The 15,155-nt window shown below is 36.0% G+C and overlaps 1 protein-coding gene across 6 annotated transcripts in view; it reads right to left on the bottom strand.

The window, feature by feature from the left end:
* Positions 1 to 1,407: 1,407 nt before the first annotated feature.
* Positions 1,408 to 15,155, bottom strand: part of LOC110451221 (protein FAM13B-like) — a 58,490-nt gene continuing 44,742 nt past the window's right edge. For 5 of the 6 annotated variants that reach the window (XM_021499129.1, XM_021499132.1, XM_021499130.1 and 2 more), the window contains 12 exons: positions 11,293 to 11,355; positions 10,757 to 10,818; positions 8,836 to 8,894; positions 8,295 to 8,376; positions 7,606 to 7,781; positions 7,198 to 7,281; positions 6,877 to 6,960; positions 4,273 to 4,356; positions 3,073 to 3,320; positions 2,310 to 2,411; positions 1,985 to 2,039; positions 1,408 to 1,663 (listed from right to left, as the gene is read on the bottom strand). In XM_021499129.1, coding sequence (XP_021354804.1) covers positions 1,595 to 1,663; positions 1,985 to 2,039; positions 2,310 to 2,411; positions 3,073 to 3,320; positions 4,273 to 4,356; positions 6,877 to 6,960; positions 7,198 to 7,281; positions 7,606 to 7,781; positions 8,295 to 8,376; positions 8,836 to 8,894; positions 10,757 to 10,818; positions 11,293 to 11,355 — 1,168 coding nt within the window. In that variant the 3' untranslated portion in view covers positions 1,408 to 1,594. The remainder of the gene's footprint in view (positions 1,664 to 1,984; positions 2,040 to 2,309; positions 2,412 to 3,072; positions 3,321 to 4,272; positions 4,357 to 6,876; positions 6,961 to 7,197; positions 7,282 to 7,605; positions 7,782 to 8,294; positions 8,377 to 8,835; positions 8,895 to 10,756; positions 10,819 to 11,292; positions 11,356 to 15,155) is intronic. The other variant, XM_021499133.1, reaches the window with a different exon arrangement.

The raw sequence follows: 15,155 nt of genomic DNA, 5'->3' as shown, positions 1-15,155 counted from the left end.
CAAACAAAAAATTATTATAGATCTTGCAGTTCACCATCACAAATGTTTGTCACAATATGAACCAATTTGTTGAACAACTTCAGTTTTTTTTACCCTCCAAAACATACCTAATAACACTTAATATGTTAATTTTTCTATCAAAGCCCAAATAAACATGATGTTTTCTATCTAACGGATCATTCTTAGCTGCATACAGTCTCAGCCTAAGGAACAAAATGCCGTCTCATTCAGAACTAAAGCGCAAAAGAAATTCAACTGCTGTTAAGTCTTGTCAACAAAGCTCGTCTTTATCAACGTTCTGTCAACAAAATCCAGTTCAACAGGACACCACATGACCTTTAGCCTCCTACAAGTTTATAGTTCAACAGGTCAACGATGCCTTTCACGAATCATTGGACGTCACACAAGAACAGGAATTCGTAACTGTACTGTCGCAAACTAGGCAGGGTAGTGACACCATACTGTTCCTTGTAGCGAACGTGGCACCAGAAACTGCTGTTTCAAGGTAATACTAGTGCAGGTTCAGCAGCTGTATCAGATCAGTACCAGCCCAGAGAAACCAGGTAGGTACCAGTCTAACGGGAACAGCTGTATCAGGTCAGTCCCAGTCCAGAGAAACCAGGTAGGTACCAGTCTAATGGGAACAGCTGTATCAGGTCAGTACCAGTCCAGAGAAACCAGGTAGGTACCAGTCTAACGGGAACAGCTGTATCAGGTCAGTACCAGTCCAGAGAAACCAGGTAGGTACCAGTCTAACGGGAACAGCTGTATCAGGTCAGTACCAGTCCAGAGAAACCAGGTAGGTACCAGTCTAACGGGAACAGCTGTATCAGGTCAGTACCAGTCCAGAGAAACCAGGTAGGTACCAGTCTAACGGGAACAGCTGTATCAGGTCAGTACCAGTCCAGAGAAACCAGGTAGGTACCAGTCTAACGGGAACAGCTGTATCAGGTCAGTACCAGTCCAGAGAAACCAGGTAGGTACCAGTCTAACGGGAACAGCTGTATCAGGTCAGTACCAGTCCAGAGAAACCAGGTAGGTACCAGTCTAACGGGAACAGCTGTATCAGGTCAGTACCAGTCCAGAGAAACCAGGTAGGTACCAGTCTAACGGGAACAGCTGTATCAGGTCAGTACCAGTCCAGAGAAACCAGGTAGGTACCAGTCTAACGGGAACAGCTGTATCAGGTCAGTACCAGTCCAGAGAAACCAGGTAGGTACCAGTCTAACGGGAACAGCTGTATCAGGTCAGTACCAGTCCAGAGAAACCAGGTAGGTACCAGTCTAACGGGAACAGCTGTATCAGGTCAGTACCAGTCCAGAGAAACCAGGTAGGTACCAGTCTAACGGGAACAGCTGTATCAGGTCAGTACCAGTCCAGAGGAAACAGTCGTGTCAGCAATATGCGATAACATGAACAAGGGAGATAACTCCAAAACCTACACATCTGTTAACAAGTCTGTACAAGTCCAGAGACAGCAGCTGTGTTAGGTTTAGTACTAGTCCACCAGTTCAGAGGAAACAGTCGTGTCAGCAACATGTGGAATACGCACTACAATGTTTTATCACATGAACAAGGGAGATAACACTAAAAACTACGCATCTGATGACTGTTGATATTTAGATATCAGTGCTTCCAATAACTTTAATCTGGCCTTTGTTTGCTGAAAAATAAAAATAAAAACAAATAAGTACAACTTTTTAGAAACCATAAAGGTCAAGTTATGTACACATATTTAAAACTTCAATATCACGTATTTGTGTATTTCTAGATATCATGATCTTTTCCAACATTTTATAAACCTTTTTTAACAGGACATATTATGAGTGTAATTAAGAACAACCTTGAAACTATGTCATTAGGAGAGAAATTGTGACCAAATATTCCAACTTTTGCTAATCTAAGAGAAAGTTAACACTTATCCCATGTTGCCATGCATGTACATACAGCATCATTGATAACAATTATTTTTTACTTCAGTTACCTTGTAACCTTGATATTCTGATTGCAAGGGAATTCTGTCCTCCCTCTGGACTTTTCTGTAAAAGACAAAAAATATGTTTAAACACTGTCAATATGACATATCAATATCAAAAAATACAAATTTCAAAATTCCCTTATCCCAAAAGTTTTAACATATTTAATATTCATATTACTGCTACACCAACAATTTGCTTAAACTTTACATTTTCATCAGACAGGAAATGCACAAATAGTTAATGCATCTGTACATTGGGTAAATTGATACACTTATACATAAAAAAATGTGTTTCATTACAATAAAAGTGCCTTTTTAGTCATCAAAATACCTGTCATTTTTCTTTAAAAATTCCTCTTCAAAATTCCTGAGTAATCTTCTTAATCGTTTTTTCTCCCCTCGGGACCAAAGCAGCTCGTCTTGAAGTTCTGGGCTGCAATTCACACATTAAAAGTGATAAAGTGAAATGTCATAGATCCAAATTCAAGCAAAGCTGTAAAGTTCTTTAAATGTGTTGATCTAAATATGAGACACAGTGTGAACTGATAATTTTATGCCCTAAGATGTTTGGTTGTGATGTATACATGACCAGGTAAATGCACACTAGTATTAGGGGTTTAACTTTTAACACTCAGGCTTTTGACAATGCTATCTCCCTATCTTTAATAGCTTGAACTCCAGATTTTCATGTCTTGAATCTGACATTCGGCTATCGTTTTTATAATGACCTCCGATTCTCATTAGAAGCAAAGTCTGATCTGGTCAATCAAAACACTGTTTACTTGTTACACATAGTACAAAATTTATGTTATATGTGGTATCAAGTGATAAAATAGCACCAAAGCTTGTGTGCTATAGTGATATGTGATAAAGAACCACTCTAAAAATGTGTGTTACCGTATCAGGTGATCCACTATAAAACTGAAGTCATAAATGATAATTGTGATCAATTATTTTAAACAGACTTTTGAAAATTTCTAGTTGAAAAACAAAGTAATATTAAATGGTAAACTAATGAATGGTATAAACAATGATAAATAATGACAATCAGTCCAACAGGATTCTATTACATACGTTACTAAAATTTGACTTACACAGACATTTCATGAAGATTTGATTCTGCACTTTTAGAAATGATATCTTCGTCCGAGAGGTCGAGTTTTCTTTTCACTTTTGGGGAATGTCCGTTTCTTTTCTCATTAGCGTTGTTTGTCGGTCGTAATGGATCCCTTAGGATGGAGAAATCACGAGTGACAGCGAAGTCCATGGTACCTAGTACCTCTAGGCCGCCACCTTCCTCGTCCTCGTCATTGTCGGCCGTCGGCACATGGACAGGATTTATCTAAAGGTTTGATAATCCGGTATAGGACTTTAATACTTTTTTCCTGATGCCATTTTGTTTCAAATGTTAAGTTTATGCTGTATAAATCAACAGGAACATATTCACTCTAGATATTATAATATATCAAATAATATACGATCTCAACAAGGAAATACCTAAATTACATATTATAGTCAAAATTAATGTCAAATCTTAATAATCACTGTATATTATATAGCCTTGATGATCTAGCCCTCTGTTATCAGCAAGCATGGCTGGATTTGAAACAGCTGGATTTCTGGGACAATTTTGTATAGAAAAAGCTCTATTTGTCCTTTAAGACAATGTCTGGATAGTGGGCTAACGAGAAATTGTGCTGGCTGGCTAACAAGGTTCAAATACAATCCGTCTTTTAATTAGATGAGTGAAATTATTTTTTTCCAACATACAGTAGAAAATTGTACAGCAATAAAATTCTGAATGGTTTTAGATCAGTCACAAGAACTGCTGATCTATCACATCAACCATGACTTACCGGTAAGCTCGTTTTTTTTTATTGATGGTACAATATACACATAATGTATGCTAACAAGACAAATCTTAGTCTTGTTAGCATACAAGTCTTGGAATGAATTAACACAATCTGATTCCTGTATCCTAAAAACGAAGAAAGTATTACCATGCTAAAAGAAGTACGAGCAACATATAAAAGGAAAGATAAGCAACTGGATTAGTATCATTTCTAGTCTTTTTCACAACTTTTTTTTCTAAAAAATTCAATGAAAATAAAATAATTTGAAGGTAAACTTTTGTATATAAATTGGCACATATTTGCTTTTATTTACAGTATTCAATTACCTAAATTGACACTGATTTTTTTTAAAATGTTCAAAATATGATATTATTTCCTTTAAACATAGTTAGTTTTTTATTAATGCAAGGTGTTACTAACTTGAACAGAAACATGACTTACAAACTTGGAAGATCGGGCATCAGCAGGGTCGAGTTCAAATGGTTGGTCCTCCGGCACAGTCTGCAGCTCACCCTTATCCCTGGGCTGTAAAGGAAAGCATTCAAACACCATGCTCTCAAATGTCTCACATGCAAGACTTCCCACCGTCATCACCGCTTTTATTTAGTATATTTCCAACGGATTTATTACAGCTATTCCCAACAGAATATGTTTTGATTTCCAGATTTTAACTTCAATGATAAAACTTTATAATATAGTAAAAAAAAAATCTTCACAATTATATATTGCAGAAAATGATAGTATCAAATTATTCATTTTATCATGCAGCAATAAACATTAAGGAAAACAAAGGGACATATATCAATCTTTTCAAAACAAGGAATGGAGACAGCTGGTTCAGAATGGTTGTTTTAATTAGGCAATGAATGTTTTAGCAAATGTTGTTATGGTACTATAACACACATTGCTACTGATGACAACCTTAATAAAGCCTGGTAGGGCTTTTATTAAATGTAAGTTTGACAGCAATAGAAATGTGTGCCATAGGCCATTACAATATTTGCTAAAATATTCATTATTTATATTTACATTTTGATTGAGTAGTTATGCTTTGAACAGCATATTAAGTGTTGACAACAATGAAATTGATGATGTCACAAAAGAGTTTGATGACATTACAATAGCAAATGTTGTTATAGCCTCACAACAACATTTGCCTTCTCAATGCATTGCAATGGAAAGATGAAGAGCAAATGTAAATATAATGGCATAATGCTCAAACGAAATTGTGACAAATTGGGAGAAAAGTGAAATATAATTTGGGAGGGTTATAGTAAACTTATATAATTATTTGTAAAACTTAAGTATACTAAATTAGATTAAGCATGACTGCACTCAAGAAATCTGTTCCTATTACACCTGTCCTAGTATTTGCGTTGATTTGGTGGTAGTACACCTTCTGAGTTTCAAGGAACAATAATATGGAAACAGAGAGAACAATACTCTGTAACTGATTCTTGGTTTGTTTGTTTGTGTTTAATAGCTATTATTAATATGGTCATGGCTGATTATTCGATACATCCAAGGCATATGCACAACTCTGTATAATGCATCCTCTATACTCCAGGGGATACGCTTACTTACGCTCTCTACACCCCTGGAATATGTCATAGCAAAATTGAAGGCTCAGTGTGTGCCACCATGTTGATGAGACAAGGAGACTAGTTCGATCCTTTGATATACATCAAAAGAATCTCACTGTCATGTAATGGTAAAATTTGACAGGCTTTTAAGTAGGGCATTGCTTCTTTGTAATCTTCCAAGGACAGGTATCAGCCTAGCAATTGATCAGTATTCTTTTTCCTGAGACCAATCAAACAGCTATCTTCGTGCCTTCAATTTTGCTATGACATATTCCAGGGGTGCAGAGAGCGGAAGTGAGAGTAACCCCTGGATATCGAGGATGGTATAATGGAGATAAACTCAAACAAGTTCCAAAGATATTGTAACATATCAACCAGACGTATGTGTAATGCTCACAAAGGGCTATAACTCTGTACTGATCATGAGATTGAATGATGGTGAAAGTTTTTAGCAAGTTCCAACAAAATCTGTGGAAATTAAGGGCTGAATTGTCTGGACAATAACTTTGCAAATAATAATCATATCATAGTTCCAAGGACAGAGCCAACACCGTTCTCTTATCTAGGTTCGGTTGGTTCCATGCATTTATCTACTGTAAATTGTTTAATTTTCAAAGATGTAACATGAAGATAACTGTGATGGAACATTGTGGAAGGTCATAAAAACATTACAGTTATCGTTTATGGTTAATCACGTGACATCTATTGTATGACCTCACAGATAATAATGCAGCGTTTTTTTATCCCGATTTTCAGTACTTCAGGGGACAAATTTTGTCAAGATATTGTCCTGAAGAAGCCCACTGTTCCAGTGGAACAGGTAGACCTTTCCGAATAAATAAAACCCAACCTATCCCGAGCTTGTTGCGATTGAGTTCTATACTTAATAATCATATCAATATGTCTGCTACACAGGAACAAATTCATCTGTATGTGGTTCACCCTAACCAGTTTCAAAGGAATGGGATGGACACTGAGGGAGTACTCATTCCGATAAAAAGGTTACTGGATGGGTGGATAATACCAAATCGGAATAATTCCTGTAGAAAAGTACATTCTCATGAGACGGTGAAATCCTTAGCAACAGGCAAGATATCTACTTTGTTGAGAACAGGTAATATATTTTTTATAGATATTACGTTATCATGACACTCTTTTTGAGAAATATATGGACCACATGTATATCTTAAAACAACTATTTAAGCTTTAAACATCTTCCTTAATTTTATATAAAAGAACACAATGCAACCTGAAAGGGTACACACTGGATAGTGAAAAATATGTGGACCACATTTAATTCTTAAAACAAACATTTAAGCTTTAGACATCATCCTTAATTTTTTATCAAAGAACACAATCTGAAAGAGTGCACACTGGATAGAGAACCTGGCGAGCTTGGTATCACACACCACTCGGGGGTAGCAATGATCAGGCTGTCAGTGTTCACACTGCTGGTACTTACCGAAGACGGTTTTATGAGTAGACGTTTTATGGTCCTGTATCTATCATACAGTGGCCGCATCAGGTCTTTATCATCTTTTGTTCGCTGTAAGAAAAAAAGATTAAGAATAGGAATACTTCAGATATCTTTATGTTGGTTTGCATTATCAATCACCCCTGGAGACACATTTGAACTCTTCCAATTCAAAGGCCGGAATAGTCCATTATGAAATTTCAGGGGTGAATGAGTTAATGACCGGCAGATGAAGTGACACTTTCGTCAATTAGTTATCAGTGGTATTTGTAACCAGATGCTCAATCATCATGTTGTCAATAAACTTACAGGTCGGCCGTGAATACTTTCAAAGTGTAATAAAGCTTTCTGCACCGACAGCTTCTCATCCTGTACTTGTTCTCGGCTCATAATCTGCAATAAAATACATGTACTCATATTAGTGTCTAATCATGCTGTTGCTGTACGGCTAAAGTCAGTAGATATACAGTATAACAATCTTGTATCCAGGATTGTGGATTGTGTTATCTTATCAGACAACCAGACCAACATCGAGTGTTGGTTATTATGAAGTACTCTGAGAAACAGACTTGGGCCACATTTTGGTCAATCTGATGGGTAAATGGAAAACCAGACATCAGTTAAATGTTGGACAATCCGTTTTACCAGACTAACTACAACCAAGTGTTGGTCACACACAGACATCCAGACTATGAACAGTCAATCTTCTGTACTTACATTGACATCCTCTGGTCGCCGGATATCTTTGCGTTTTTCTTCCAATTTCTGTAGGATGACCAGAAGAGTCTGCTCCATGGTGGGAGGAAGGTCTGGGGGCTCGCCTCTCTCACCACTAGACGATGTACCGCTCCCGTGTCGACTCCTACTGCCCATCTCCGCCTCCTCCTTCAGCTCTGATGAATGAAAGGAGATGGTTTTGGTATATATGTCAGAGTTAACAGAATCTTATCGGTCACTGAACTATATGAAAAATGCTTTATCAATAGTATATGTACTAATACTTTCAAGGAAAACACCCAAACAGTTTAAAATCGTATAGCTTGTAGCATTCTATTCATATTGTCAGTAGCTTTGTTACGAAGCAATATCCCTCTTGACACTATATATATGTTAGTAATAAAATATTATTGAAGATACACCATTTCTTATCTACCCTAAACAAATATTCATGTGGAAACCTGCACCCAACCTTCTAACAAATCAATCATCTAGCACAAATAAACATGTTTTAAGCACAGTTGCTCTCTTAGGAATTTATTGACTATTACTCTAGACTACAGATTTACAGATGAAATCAATTATCTCATGTCTGAAACATGCAAAACAAATGTATCCATCTCTCTTCCCCTGGTTCTTTGGATTTTTCAAAATGAATATACTTGTGCTTTTAAAATTGTTCCACTTACTTTTGATCTCTTTCTTGGCCTTTGTGATGTCGCCCATCCATCTCTTCACCTCTGGTTTGTTCGTTTTGTCAACGTGGGATGGCTGCCAGTAAAAAAAAATAGTTTTAACATTTTCCCTGCTTGAATCTTATTTGTCAAACATGACCATCTGTTTGAACAGATCACAGTTCAAACTCTTGCAATGTTTTCATAATAATCTTATAAAGAGACCACCTAAAATAGCAGACCATTTGGGATTTCTTAAAGGTGGTCTTGAGTGCAAATTCAGTTTTCTTTGGTAGTAGACTGAAACTTCTTTTTTTTGAGTGAAAATACCTTCAGCTAAAATGTTCAGCATTACTCTTACAGAAATATCTAATCTACATTGAGTACAGTATAGGCACATTGGCCTGACTTCAGCATTTAGGATCCTCAGTTTTGCAAGATTGAAGAACATCTGATGCATCATTCTTGATCTTCAGAACAACTTTTTGACAGATTTTTTGGGTAAGAACAAGGATTGTTATACTTGTGTAAGACTAATTGACTAGCACTGTTTTACCTTGAAGCCATTATCTCTTTCAAACGTCTCCTCATAATGCCGAATTTTCTTTTTCAGACCTGCAAAAAAGGAAGAATAAAACATTATTTCTCTCCTACATTATCCAATAGGATAAACAACACAAATACAAAAACTGTATTTCCCAGCGACATAGGCACTGACTGAGGTTTGTTTATAACCACAACGATTAATAAATGCAATTACACAATAATGTACATCTCGTATACAATCATAATTTCGAACCTATATATCTCAATAATAAAAAATACCCCTTAAAAAAGAATACAAGTGTGCTCCTTATAACCTGTGTCGCCTGAATGTCACGTATAGGTAACAACCCAGTCCATTGGCATGTGCAAATACCACCAATAGCGCCACCTATTGGCATATCTCATACCAAAGAGAAAATGATTACATCCTAATTCCTACCGTCAAATGGGTGAAATCATATTCATGTTGAGTGTAACAAAATACTGCTGGTGTTAGTCTGTATATAAATGTACTGTAAAATATTATCTAAATATCCTACCGGTATCTACCTTAAGCATACAGCTGTGATTACTTCTCCTGTGTGACTAAATATCCTACCGTTATCTACCTTCAGCATACAGCTGTGATTGATTCTCCTGTGTGACTAAATATTATAACTGAATATACCCACCTTGGATCTTCTTGGTGTACATTCTAGTTTGACTGTGTATTCATCATCTGCACTGCCAGATCTACCTTCAGCATACAGCTGTGATTACTTCTTCTGTGTGACTAAATATCCTACCGGTATCTACCTTCAGCATACAGCTGTGATAGATTCTCCTGTATGACTAAATATTATAACTGTATATACCCACCTTGGATCTTCTTGCTGTACATTCTAAGTTTGACTGTGTATTCATCATCTGCACTGCCAGATCTACCTTCAGCATACAGCTGTGATTACTTCTCCTCTGTGACTAAATATCCTACTGGTATCTACCTTCAGCATACAGCTGTGATTCCTTCTCCTGTGTGACTAAATATCCTACTGGTATCTCCCTTCATCATTCAGCTGTGATTACTTCTCCTGTGTGACTAAACATCCTACCGGTATCTACCTTCAGCATACAGCTGTGATGACTTCTCGTGTGTGACTAAATATCCTACTGGTATCTACCTTCAGCATACAGCTGTGATTCCTTCTCCTGTGTGACTAAATATCCTACTGGTATCTGCCTTCAGCATACAGCTGTGATTACTTCTCCTGGGTGACTAAATATTCTACCGGTATCTACCTTCAGCATACAGATGTGATTACTTCTCCTGTGTGACTAAATATCCTGCTGGTATCTACCTTCAGCATACAGCTGTGATTACTCCTCCTGTGTGACTAAATATCCTACTGGTATCTACCTTCAGCATACAGCTGTGATTCCTTCTCCTGTGTGACTAAATATCCTACTGGTATCTACCTTCAGCATACAGCTGTGATTCCTTCTCCTGTGTGACTAAATATCCTACTGGTATCTGCCTTCAGCATACAGCTGTGATTACTTCTCCTGGGTGACTAAATATTCTACCGGTATCTACCTTCAGCATACAGATGTGATTACTTCTCCTGTGTGACTAAATATCCTGCTGGTATCTACCTTCAGCATACAGCTGTGATTACTTCTTCTGTGTGACTAAATATCCTACTGGTATCTACCTTCAGCATACAGCTGTGATTACTCCTCCTGTGTGACTAAATATCCTACTGGTATCTACCTTCAGCATACAGCTGTGATTAATTCTCCTGTGTGACTAAATATCCTACTGGTTTCTACCTTCAGCATACAGCTGTGATTACTTCTCTTGTGTGACTAAATATCCTATCGGTATCTACCTTCAGCATACAGCTGTGATTACTTCTCCTGTGTGACTAAATATTATAACTGTATATACCCACCTTGGATCTTCTTGGTGTACATTCTAAGTTTGACTGTGTATTCATCATCTGCACTGCCAGTACTGAAACAGAAATCGGTGTATCAAACATAACTATCAGATTCTCTTAGAAATCAAACATTTGTGCCTCTTCAATTTGATTTTAAACTTCTCCTTAAAACTATTTTTTTCTGATAATAAATATGACAGGATTAGTGAAACCTGTCCTAGTCATAGCTAGCAAAAATTTCCTGACGATAATGGCAAGTGATATTAGACTATTGCTCTTAAATCTTAAATGGACACAAAGACATGCCAACATTGCTGTCACGATTGAGTCGATGAAGCTATATACTTATCATATTTTATAAGTAAGTTTATCAAAAGACGTTTAATTACTTTCTAAAAGACTTATGCCACATAAAAAGGGAGGATTGAGAAAAAATCCCTTTGGTTATTTGAATAGGATTGTGTGTTTGGGGGAGAAATAGATTAACACAGGTGTACTCATTACAAGTACACTGTAGTTACCTTTACTGTGTATCAGCAACGTCTTACCTGTGTTTTTTGTACTGGTCCTGGCCAACAGGAGGTGACGGTGGAATGTCCGTGTTAGCAATACTGTCGAACAGAAACAAAGCAATTAGTCTCCATCAGACAAATGTTTGAACCCTGCATCTTTAACGTAAACATGTCGCCGACTGATCCATACTAGCACCAGACATTCTGATCCACTTTGTACTAGGTACTGGTCAGGTACCAGACAATATGTAAATACTAGTAAGGCAGTGAAATGACAATGGTTTAATAATTGTGTTTCAATTACAGTAAAAAACATTCATTTTTTGTTTTCATTTATATTTTCTGGTGGCACAAATGTAGTACCCAATAAATTTACATAGTCTTGACTGACAAATAAGTGCCGGTACCTGATATCAGGGGGTTACAATTTCAATAGCCCAACATCTAGGGCTTGTAGATATTATGTTAGGGCTATTGAACAGTTTTAATACATTTGTATTTATAATGAAGATATTGGTCGGCCTAGTGAAATTTTTAAAATCTGTCTGCAGGCCAGTATTGTAAATATGAAATTGTATGCCCCTGATCATGAATTAGTGTTAAGATCCCATAAACATATTATTTGCCATTTTTTCCTGTATAAGCATTGATCTTATAAAATCATAGACATTCTCAGGCAGATTTTAGAAATACAGAACTGATTTTAACATCAGTGACCATTTCCACATGCACCTGATTACTTGAAGAGATATTGGGTAGAGTAAGCAGTGTATAATGACCTCAGACCCGTATGATCGCTGTGAACGCTACCCGTCCAAACGCTGTGAATATTGACCCGTGGGAAAGTTGTATACCATACTAGAAAGTGCTACTCCCCATATACTTTAACTTTTGTTACTGTAGTTAATAGCTTATAAAGTACATGTATTGTCATATTACACTGTCTTAGTTCAGGCACCTTCCATAAGACCAACATTTTTTTTGTTGTGTTTCCACTTTTATGTCAAAAAATAGGCTAGGTTGGTAGGTTAAATCTACTATTTTTCATTTTTTTTTTTTACTAAAGTCATATAGGGACTGTGTTTCAGACTTTTTCACTGCTTTTTTCAAAATTTGGGAAAAATAACTATAGGCACTCAAAACTAGGAAAGGTGGAGGAAGAGGAAACACAAACATCTTTTATTTTTGGCCTAAACATGTTTATCATATGACTGTGCTATGTACACTAGTTAGTTCTTTTCCACTGATACTTTGTTATATTTATGAAGGAGCAGCATTAAAAATCTTTATCAAGCCTGTGGTTAAATCTTCATTATTAGCATTAACTATTTCCTCCTTACTTACATGTATCAAAATAACTGTAAAATGAAATGCAAATGAAAAAAACTCTGATTATATGAATATGCATTGATATAAACAAATGCCTAGTGGAAGTCGTATAGCAGTATGGGACATTTTATCTAATATAAAAATGTAGATTCTGTCTTTTTAAATATTTCATCATGAAAATCAATATCATTTCAAACACTGTGTTGCTGGAACTGTTGCCAACCACTATAGGGGGAAGTTATAGAAAGCCTAGTTGTAGGGTGAGGTAAGCAGGTGATAAGTGATGGCCATGAAATCATCTACAAGCAGGGACGAAGCAGGATTAATTGATACTTGGTGTCTAGAAGAAGACATGTACATGTATGCTCGTGATAAATAATATGCCATACCACATGTCCTTATCTGACATAACAAGTTAATTATGCAGATAAATACATCAACAACAAAACTTGTGCACGAGCGTATGTGACACGAGTGTATGTGACATGATTGTATGTGACACAAGTGTATGAGACACGAGTGTAAAGGACACAATGTATAAGACACAAGTGTATGAGACATGAGTGTATGTGACACGAGTGTATGAGACATGAGTGTATGTGACATGAGTGTATGTGACACAAGTGTATGTGACATGATTGTATGTGACACAAGTGTATGAGACACGAGTGTAAAGGACACAATGTATAAGACACAAGTGTATGAGACATGAGTGTATGAGACACGAGTGTATGAGACATGAGTGTATGAGACACGAGTGTATGTATAAGATACGAGTGTTTAGGACACAATGTATGAGACATGAGTGCATGAGACATGAGTGTAATAGTATGAGACATGAGTGTATGAGACATGAGTGTAATAGTATGAGACATGAGTGTATGAGACACGAGTGTAAAGGACACGATGTATAAGACATGAGTGTATGAGACACGAGTGTAAAGGACACGATGTGTAAGACATGAGTGTATGAATAAGACATGAGTGTATGAATAAGACATGAGTGTATAAGAAGTTAATCCCAATAAGAAATGCTATCTGCAATATCAAATGATGTTACATAATTTTGTGATAAGGCTTGCAGTATCACTATCTACCTATGTTTTTTTTTTATGTACAGGTACAAATTCTGTGAAAAATTTCTCATAACAAGCTCAGAAACAAATCTGGTCAAAATGATGCTGAGAATGTCATCTCCCTTGACCATAGGGTTAAATTAAGCGGAAAAGTTAGGATCTCACCCAGGTCGTAATTCAACAATTTTTATCAGAATCTTTACCCGAAAGAGTACAAAAAATGAACCATTACACAGGTTTATAATAAAAGGTTGTTGCCACTACTTGATCAGGGAACTACATAAACTTATCAGTTGTAAATTTAAATATATTTGCATTAGAATTTAGATGTGTTTTCGGAAAAGTTTGTAAATTAAGAAGATCTTATATAGCATCCATCGCGGACAGAAGCTTTTGCCTAAGCATAGTCAAAGTCTTTATTTTATGCTAACAAAATAACGAAGATTAATAGCTGGTTACTCATTGAGCCTAGAAAATAAATGAAACAGATATGAATTAAAATTATACAGGCAAGTCAGGATTCTAGATATTGAAAAGAAAAAAAGAAAAAAAAGGAATAAGACAAAATGTTAAATAATTGAAAAATAGCAAATTTAAAATATCAGTTAGCCACTGAAGTATTCCATATAAGTCATGATATATTAATTTTCCTCATAGTTGCCTACCTAGTATTTCATTTTTTAACTTGTAACACCAATGTATTTACAAGTGTTTTATATATGAATGTCCTCTTTACCGGGATCCTTGGTTTGTAAATATTATAAACATGCTAATGTTCTGTACAGGTTTTGTTAATTTCCCCCTGCTATTATTTTAACTATAACATATATTAGAAAAAAAAGTTGAAAATGGACGATTATCAGAAACAACACATTACACACATATACTTTTACATGGTAGTACGGTCAGTTATTAGAAATATATTAACAAAAATAAATATTGTGTATAATAATTAACAAGCATATGTAATTAAACATTGATTAAATGTGTTCTTAGTTTCTAGGTTAAATGGTCTTTGTGGCCTAACCTAACTTTAACAGGCATCAATGGAGACAAATCCAAAATTCAGAAAAAGGGTTAAAGCTCGGTAATAATTTTGGCCTGTGAAGCTTAGAGCCAGTGGTTTTGGAATGTGGGGGAATTATAGAACCAATCTGAAAACATCTCTGATACATGCATTATGCGATATTTGTTGTTTCTCAAAATTTTGTTTGTCAAAGTAAATAAGAGCGAGTCTTTGAAACACAAATGAATTTCTCATATCGTTTGTTATGTATAATAAAGATTATACTCAATCAAACAAGAGTTGCTGGCCTTTGGTCATTACAACAATTCCAGTACGTAACTTTTTGTTGTACATGTACGTGTTATCACAAGGACAAACAAGTATAACAACCATACACAATACTAACGATGGCTACAGGTATAGCACAACACACCACGCAATGTTAGGAGAAAGTGCAAGAAAATGGGTGCAATAAACGAAAAAGTTTA

The sequence above is a fragment of the Mizuhopecten yessoensis genome, unplaced genomic scaffold, assembly GCF_002113885.1.
Source record: "Mizuhopecten yessoensis strain PY_sf001 unplaced genomic scaffold, ASM211388v2 scaffold5877, whole genome shotgun sequence".
Lineage (NCBI taxonomy): Eukaryota > Metazoa > Mollusca > Bivalvia > Pectinida > Pectinidae > Mizuhopecten > Mizuhopecten yessoensis.
Note: the sequence above shows the minus strand (reverse complement) of the source record. Positions and strands in the feature narration are given on the sequence as shown.